The sequence below is a fragment of the Bos taurus genome, chromosome 8 (genome assembly GCF_002263795.3).
Source record: "Bos taurus isolate L1 Dominette 01449 registration number 42190680 breed Hereford chromosome 8, ARS-UCD2.0, whole genome shotgun sequence".
NCBI lineage: Eukaryota > Metazoa > Chordata > Mammalia > Artiodactyla > Bovidae > Bos > Bos taurus.
Window position 1 is genome coordinate 23,078,069 of NC_037335.1, and position 9,534 is coordinate 23,087,602.

The 9,534-nt window shown below is 42.8% G+C and overlaps 1 protein-coding gene across 1 annotated transcript; it reads left to right on the plus strand.

The window, feature by feature from the left end:
• Positions 1–393: 393 nt before the first annotated feature.
• Positions 394–6,540, plus strand: LOC617112 (interferon omega-1). Its single transcript, XM_059889374.1, has one exon. It carries the CDS (start codon positions 1,884–1,886, stop codon positions 2,544–2,546), a length of 663 nt encoding a protein of 220 aa, XP_059745357.1. The 5' UTR covers positions 394–1,883; the 3' UTR covers positions 2,547–6,540.
• Positions 6,541–9,534: the final 2,994 nt, after the last annotated feature.

Below are 9,534 nucleotides of genomic sequence, written 5' to 3' on the forward strand. Positions count from 1 at the left end.
ATACATAGAAAGTAGGGCTTACCTCTCATAGGCTTAATAAAATTATTTTACTATATTTCACTGAAGAAACCACTCATAAAAGCTTAGACTTCGAGGAGGCTTGTGTGATCGGACTTCCCCAACCAGGGATTAAAATCAGGTCACAGCAGTGAAAGTGCTGGATCCTAACCACTAGACAATGAGCAAACTCCTGCTTTACTTTAGCTGGCAGAACAATCTACTCCCTTCCAACTACTTAATAGTGATTTTCTCTAGTTATGATTAGATCGTAATTTTGCGGACTTCAGACTACACACTGTGACCCTACAAAATAATAGGTCATGACCCTTTGGCATCTGAAATGGATTAAGGGGTCTTTGTCAACTCACTCTCCTCCTCACTTATTTCATTGGTTCCTTAATGTCATGTCCATTTGCAGCCTTCCTTTTTTTTTTTTTTTAAATTGGATTATTCAGACAAATCAAAGCCCCCAAGGTTTGCTCTTGAATCTTTGCTATGATTGGAATAGTTCATTTCTCTAGATTTATATTTTTCTCCAGGAGTATAAGTAAGTGGGACCCTAAGAGTTAATGAGAGGATTCAGTTAAAATTCTAAAGAACTTGAAAAGTGACTAGTCCATTAGTAGCAGGCAATAAAATTCAGCGATTATTTTTAATATCATAATTACTATTATCCAGATTAAGTTCAGGATGTTTTGGAATCATTTAATTCTATTTCATTCTAGTTTTTTTCAAAGCATCTTCTCACTGCCTGAGTGGATTTATTACCTAGACAGATGCTCAGCAAGGCTGGTCTCTAAGACACTGCCAGTGAGGGTTAGTATTCCAGCAACTGGCATTCTACTTGTCCATCTCTTGTTAGGTGATGGGCTTGACTTCTTCCTTCTCTCCTGAAACTAATCCTACGTGCATTAATCAAAAGAAAAATGAGGTAGCTGATCTTGCAAAGCAAAGGACAGTCACTTGACCTGGACTTGACCTTCGTGAGCTTCTGTCAGAAGCAGCCATGGCCCAGCAATAAGCCTTTCTGTTGTTCACACTGGCCTCATGCTTCCCCTCTGCCACAGCCTCATCCCCAGCTGTGCTGCACTGAAGTTTGCTAACTCAGAAGACATCATTGTGTCGGGGAAAACCACTTCCCTTCATTCATATTCAGACATTCAGACTTAGATTAGTTTTCTTTTTGCCCACAAAACAACTGTGCAGTTTTATTTTATAGGAAAGTAGCAAAGGGAAACAACAACCAAAAAAAAAACTAAAATCTTAAATATGATAGAGCTACAGCCCCTCTGCCTTTCCTTACTTCGCTTTATTTTTCTTACCTCAACGTGATTTAGAACTAGAACAGGAGCAGCAAGACAAATCCGGGCCAAAAAGTCACTAAATGAATGTAGAAACTAAGTGAAAAAGTATACTCAAGTAAAGGAAAGAAGGCTATTTCTCCCTGAACCAGTAGCCTGGTTCTCACCGTCCTTCATTCTCAGAGGGAGAAAGAGACAGAGGAACAGAGATGCCCACTGGAATCAACGGCCTGAATGAATGACTGACACTCACTAGATTCTGTGACATAAGCTTCCAGTGAGAAACACCATCACTGAATCTCCTTCCTCCAGCTCTGAAACTCTGAGCAGAAAAGTGTTGAACAGTTTAAGTAAAACTGTTGAATAATAAAAACGTTCTCATTTGATTGACACATATTTAATTGGATGGGTACATTTGAAGTTATTGGGAATAGGTAAAATTAACACTTTAAACTGATGACATTTTCTTTGATCATGTTGTGAATACATAAATGAAAATCAAAAAAGGAAGTGAAAGTGTATTACAACAATTAGAAAATGAAAATTACCATGTTCCCTATTTAATGGCCTTGCTTAGAAAGCATGGCATCAGAGAACCTACCTCAAGGTTCCACCAGACGCTGCCTCAGCCAGGCCAGTGGCCACCTCATCTTCCCCATGGCCTTCGTGCTCTCTCTACTGATGGCCCTGGTGCTGGTCAGCTATGGCCCGGGAGGATCCCTGGGCTGTGACCTGTCTCAGAACCACGTGCTGGTTGGCAGGCAGAACCTCAGGCTCCTGGGCCAAATGAGGAGACTCTCTCCTCGCTTCTGTCTGCAGGAAAGAAAACACTTCGCTTACCCCCAGGAGATGGTGGAGGGCAGCCAGCTCCAGGAGGCCCAGGCCATCTCTGTGCTCCACGAGATGCTCCAGCAGACCTTCAACCTCTTCCACACAGAGCGCTCCTCTGCTGCCTGGGACACCACCCTCCTGGAGCAGCTCCGCACTGGACTCCATCAGCAGCTGGATGACCTGGACGCCTGCCTGGGCCCGGTGACAGGAGAGGAAGACTCTGCCCTGGGAAGGATGGGCCCCACACTGGCCGTGAAGAGGTACTTCCAGGGCATCCATGTCTACCTGAAAGAGAAGGAATACAGTGACTGCGCCTGGGAAATCGTCATAGTGGAAATCATGAGATCCTTGTCCTCATCAGCCAACTTGCAAGAAAGGTTAAGAATGATGGATGGAGACCTGAACTCACCTTGACATGATTCTCACTGACTAAGATGCCACATCACCTTTGCACGCTCCCCTGAGGTCATTTCAGAAGACTCTGATTTCTGCTTTAGCCACAATGTTTCTTGAATTCAATCAATAGTACTTTCTCAGTAGCAATAAGCAAGTAGATATAAAAAGTATTCAACTGCACGGGGATCAGTCCATAAGGGATGACTGCCGTGATGTTATTTATGTTTATTTATGTATTTATTTTACCTCATCATGTTTATATTTTCATGTAAAAACGTTTGTCTGCATTGTAATAAAATTTAGAAAATACGTTCATTTCCTTAATCTTCTAATTTATTTATTAATTTCTTATGAAAGTAAATTTCTTTTTTCATTAAGAAGAACTAAATACTTGTTTTGTCTACATAAACCTATCGTGGAATAGCATTTGTCCATTTATACTACAGAATAGTCATATCACTTTTCAGGAAATGATTGTCAAAAGGTAGAATTCCTGGAATTCCCTGGCAGTCCAGTGGATAGGACTCCATGCTTCCAGTGTGAGAAGCTCAGGTGCCATGGATACCTGGTCAGGGAAATAAGATCCTGCAAGCTGTGGAGTGCAGCCCCCTTCACCCAAAAAAAACAGGTGGAAAGGAGTCTCTGAAACGGTGGTAGATGATTAGCCCTCAATTCACAAGTATAACTAGTTTATACCCAATCAACAGAGAATGGTTGGTGTCAGTATGTGGGGGGAGGACTCCCCTCCTCCAGAGAAGCTGCAAACATGTGGTGCTGAGTGGCTGATCCTGACCTTACTCTTCCTCCCACCTTCTCCTCAGTCCTGCTTTACTGAACAATCCACTCCCTTACACTATATCTTCACTGCCTCCAACACAGGAGCTCTGTTCTGTGATGGTTTCTAGCCTCAAAGTTTCTGAGTGGAAATCACTGGAAGAGAGCACAAGTGAAAGGAGAGTTCTAGAAGCTTCAAAACCTTTGAATTGCAGCTCTGCTATTTAACAGCAGTGTGACCCTGCAAAATATCACAAATACTAAGGAGAAGGGAATGGCAACCCACTCCAGTATTCTTTCTTGAAAATCGCACGGACAGAGGAGCCTGGTCGGCTACAGTCCATGGGTCACAGGAGTTGGACATGACTGAACCAACTTAGCATGCATGCAGGCATGCATTCTATCTTGATCTTCTTCTCAAATATCGGGAAAATAACAGTAGCTTTTCATAGAACTACTGTTTGGATCAATAAGTCCATATTACAAGAAGCATACAAGTGTGCTTGGTCAAATAATCAGGACAGGGAGAGTCCCAGAATAGCTGCCCACAGGGAGCAGGCAGGACAGCCGGCCTGAGGCAGGGACTGAAAGGCAGCACTGGAAAGATGCTGGGTCTTTGGTAAAAATATTTAACTTGGGTGCTAGTTTCACAGTATATTCAGTGTGTGAACTCTCCTGTGCTCAAGGCTGAAGACAATTCCAATTTCTGTGTTTCAGACTTCTAGAAGTATTCTTAGGAAGTCACAGAAATTCTTTGAGAAAGAAGGATTAGTAGAAAATGCTTTGATCTACTATAAAAATGAATAATAGGGAAATCATAGAGATCTCATAGGACTGCAGAATATCACACACATTACTCATTAATAATGTTTCCTGTTCTTTAGTATGAGTAGTCCTGTGCTACTTTTTAACATATTTCTAAAATTACCTTCTCAACTTGCTGTTGGGTTTCAGTCTTTCAGCAGCAAAGCAGAGGCAGAAAGAAAAGAACAAGGGCCATGCAGGGTGAGGCTCTGCTCTCCAACCCTGAGCTGTCCTGGGTTTGATCCCAGTTGTTTTCCGTGAAGACTTCAGTCCCTAAGTGCCGGCAGTGTCACCTCTTAGAGTCGGTCCTTCTCAGAAATCAGTGCCTTTGAGGAGAGACTGCTACAAGTGTATGCAGATGTCTTATACGCAAGCGAGAGTCTTTCTCTGAACACGGGGCCATGAAGTCAATTTTATTGGTCAAAATACATAAACCTTGCACATGCACACTGCCAACTGTCCATGACAACAATGGCTACATGAATCCACATTCAAGACCATATAAGCTCTTATATGTTCTCACTCATTGACCAAAAGAGGATCTTATCATCCTTTTCAATTTTGCCAATCTGACTGGTGACACATGGCATCTAGCAGCAACCATTAGTTTTCCTTTTCCTAATTGATGGCGGTTGTCATCAGTCATACTCCAGCTTTCTCGTCCACCTCTTGGAATTGGTTCGGGAGAACTCTGAAAGAAAAACAATCTGCAGGCAAAGGAGAAATATACTGGAAGGAACTGGAGCCCCAGCATCACAGAGTAGAGCTGAGAAGAGCTGTGGAGTTGAGACTTTAGTTTTAAGACCAGTGCGCTAGAGCAGGTGACATCCCTTCCCCATCATATCCACTGGAAATGCAGATTTCTTCTGTGAATTTCTGATCCATACACAATGCACCCACTGTTCTTGCATTGTCACTTTACTCATGTAAAGGACTTCATGATTCATTTTTGTTCAAACTCCGTGATCTCCAGCTAGAAGACACACAGATTGCAAGGTCCTCAACCAGATCCCTGACTCCACACTCACACTGCACTCCTGCCATCTGGCTGGTATCCAGTCTGAGTTTCATGTGTGACAAAGACACTTGTGATTTTCCTGTGTTCAGGGCCTAGAACTGTTTTCTGTTCAAACTCATGAACTAGGTCATGACCTGCTCTAGTTTTCAGGGCTTTAAAAATCTGTCTTGATGGTGATGCCTTCCGAAGATGCATGCTGCAATTATATACCCAACTGCCTATTTCACAGTTGGTACCTACTGAGCACACAGTACGCTGAAATCAAAAGCATTTTGACTGCAGGTTTTTCAGCAACTTACCCATATGATTTGACATTTTGAAAAAGTTAATGAAACTCTCCAATGAAAAACTGACTACATAAAAAAATGAATGTGTAATAGATGATCCTTGGTTAACACACATGAGAGGAAAAAGGAATTTGTAAGTTGAGATTGGTTATTTAAGGTAGTTACTGGGTCATAATTTGTCAAATATAGCATTCCCTCAGTGAAGAGAGATATATACAAAGCAGCAATTTTGAAAACATTACAGATGATTTTGCTTCCATTAAAGCCAGGAACTTAAAAGTACTGTTGTGGCATAAGAAAATATTTCAACTTGATGTGAGTTTAACACATATATTTTAAAAGATTTTTCAGACAACATTACAGGAGAAATTTACCTTTTATATTAATATTGAATGAAATAATTTTCTCTTTCCCTTGGGGCTCCTTTAAGTCTCAGTCTTGTCCCCAAGTCTTCCTTCCCACTGGAGGGTCGCAATATCGAGTAGATTTCTGTCCGGATTGTAGACGCCTTTCCTGTTGTCCCTGAATTAGCCCCTTTCCCCAGAAACAGTCCTGAATCTGAAAACATACCACAACATGCTCTGATTTTCAGCCATCTGCTGCTGCTGCTAAGTCGCTTCAGTCATGTCCGACTCTTCGCGACCCCATGGACTGCAGCCTACCAGGCTCCTCCGTCCATGGGATTTTCCAGGCAAGAGTACTGGAGTGGGTTGCCACTGGATTTCCAGCCATCAATCACAGCATAAACCGGCACCGGTGTGTTAAATCGCTCTGGGTAAAGTCTCCTCCCAGGAAGGGGAGGGTGGATACAAGGGCAGGTGCAGAAATTAAAGGCTCTGAGAGAGGCGGCGGCAAAGCTCCCCTGGGCAGTCCGGCCCGAAAAAGAAGTTTCCTTTCTGCTTGCGCGGCCCCACGCGCTCCCTGCGCCCCGGCGGCGCCTCGCCCGGGTCGCGGCTCCTGCCAAGGGCGACCCCCGAGTTCTCCCCGTGGTTCCGCCGACCGACTTGGCCGCTCTGTACCTCGAGGCGGGTTCAGCTGAGTTTGCGGCGCCGGTCTGTCAGTTACTGAGAGATCGGGCGCCCCCTCCCGGCCGTTTGGGCACAGCAAAAGGAGCTTGGAGGGCTGCTTAGCTTAGTGCAGGACCCGAGCTGTTTCACTGAGGCCCAGGGGAAGTGCTGAGTTTCTGGACTCCTGTTTCCCTGCTGATGGCCATGGGGATGTTCTGCTCCATCCCTCACAATTTACCCGTTAGCATACGTCGTCTTCTATTCTTCCAGTCATTTCCCATATTCGAGTAATTTGGTAGCATTAAGTATGTTTTACCTATATCCACAAGTACCATCAGCTTGGGGTTTTCTACAGAGGATTCACTGAAATGTTTGTAATCCAATCTGAGCAGGGGTCATAACTCTCAAGGATCTTGTCCATCATGTATTTCAATTTTATGGTGAGGATCACTTAACAATGTATGAGTCATCTTGGACACTTAAATACGATTGTTTTAGAATTATTTTAGAATTATTAATTTTGTCAAACACAGTTAGACTCTCAGTAATAACTACCACTTGATAATTTCATTTTGCTTCTTACACAAAATAATCAGGATACTTTGTAAGTCATTCAGCTTATCGAGAATCTGGAGGGAGACGTTAATGGAAATAAGAGATTTGTAACATTGAGGTATGAAACAACAAAGGGACATCTTGTGTTAGAAGTAAAAGAGGGAAATAAGTGAGAGTTCAGTACATGCAGCATGCTCAGGGGTTTATGCTGTGGATAGAGAGTTTGGAATCTGACATATTAGGTTTTGAAATCTGGATTTGCAAATTCATTATTAGATTATTTCATTCAAATAAAGTCCTAGCAGGGGGCTCTTGGAAAGGAGAACATTAACTCAGTTTCACTATGTTGGAAGGATTAAGTGAGTCCCTTCAGAGGCTAAGGAATTTGTCGCTGTTGTCACTGTCATTTCTGATGAACACTGATAGTCTGTGGAATTTGTCTGGTGAAAGTGTTAGTCGCTCAGTCGAGTCCGACTCTCTATGACCCCATGAACTGTAGCCTGTCAGGCTCCTCTGCCCGTGGAATTCTCCAAGCAAGAATACTGGAGTGGGTTACCATTTCCTTTTCCAGGGGATCTTCCTGACTCGGGGATTGAACCTTGGTCTCCTGCATTGCAGGCGGATTCTTTACCATCTGAGCCACCAGGGAAGCCTGGTAGGTCCTTGGTAATTAGGTTCACAGTATAACATTTATAACATTTATTTAGTAAACAATTCAGGATGGATGTGCCATAAAAAGTGAGGGTAGCATCAGGGAATATATTCTTTCTCCTCAAATAAATATCAAGAATGAAATAGATCCTAATGAATCCTTGCCATAAACACTATACCGTGGTATCTTCTTATTACCATGTTACAGACTGAATGTGTGTGTGTTCCCCAAATTCATATATTGAAACCCTACCCCTCGAGACTCCCTGATGGTCCAGTGGCCAGGACTCCATGCTCCCATAGCAGGAAGCCTGAGTTGGATCTCTGGTCAGGGAAGTAGATCCTGCATGTGGCAAGCAGGATTTCCCATGGCCCAAGTAAAGATCCCGCATGAAGCAAAGAAGATCCAAGATCCAGCATGCTTCAGATAACACCTGGCCCAGCCAAATAAGCACATAAAATAAATATTTTTAAAATTCTTAAAAAACCTGTAGAAACCCAACCCATCAATGTGATCATATCACAAACTGGAATATTAGGGAGATCATTAGGGTTAGCAATCAATAAAATTCAGCTATTACTTTTAATATCATAATTTTACTGTTACCCAGATTAAGATCAGGATCTTTTGGAATCATTTCATTCCCTGTCATTCTAGTTTTTTCAAAGCATCTTCTCATTACCCAAGTGGATTTATTAACTACACAGATGCTAGGCAAGGCTGGTCTCCTAAACCCTGCCAGAAAGGGTTTGTGTTCTAGCAACTGGGGTTCTGATTGCCCGTCTCTCTTCCGTCTCCGCTTATACTGATCACATGTGGATTAAAGGAAAGGAAAATCAGCTAGCTGGTCTTACAAAGCTGAAGGCAGTCAACTGACCCAGGACTTGGCCTTCATTGAGCTTCTGTCCTGTCCCAGTCTTTCTGTTGTTCATACCGGCTTCATCCTTCCCCTCTGCCACAGCCACTCCCCAGCTGTGCTGCACTGCAGTTTGCTAACTCAGAATAATACATCATTACGTCAGGGGAAAACCACTTCCCTTCTTTCATACTCAGGACATTGAGACTTACCCTTGTTTTCTTCTTGCCCACAAAACAACTGTGGAATTTTACTTTCTAGGAAAGTTGCAAAGAGAAACAAAAACAAATCCAACATCTTGAAAGTGGAAGAGATGCAGCCTCTCTGGCTTTCTTTACTTCCCTTTCTTGTTCTCATCTCATCATGAAATACAACCAGAGCAGAGGCAGGAATACCAACATTGTCCAATAAATCACTAAGTGTATATAAAAAGTTTAAATGAAAAATTACACTCAAGTAAAGGAAAGAAGGCTATTTCTCCTGATCTAGTACCCTTGGTCTCACTGCCCTGCAATCTCAGAGGAGACAGAAACAGGGAACAGAGATGCCCAGTAGAATCAACTGCCTGAATTAATGACTGAAACTCATTAGATTCTGTGACATAAGCTTCCAATAAGAGACAATGTCATCACTGAATCTCCTTCCTCCAGCTCAGAAACTCTGAGCAGAACAAGTGTTGAAGAGTTAAGTAAAAGAATTGAATAATAAAACCTATACTTGGCAAAGTAAATATTATTTAACTACTGAAAGTAAAATAATTGCAGTTGGAAACTCCTGCAACAACTTGCACAAAGACACTTTTGCTCTCAGCATCTGAGCACTGCTGACACTTTAGACACCTGGGGAAACGGGTCAGGAGAAGAAGAGGTCACCACTGAGAACTAGGGTCCTTCACATAAAAACTCCAGGGGAGAGGTTGGGGTTTTGGGAAGACAATTTATTTTCTCAATATATCAATAAGCCCTCCACAGAAAGGAGATTTTCGAGTCCTCAGGACGTGCTGAGCCTGTCCTCAGGGAGGGAGTCCAGCATGTGAACAAGAGGACTCAGTCA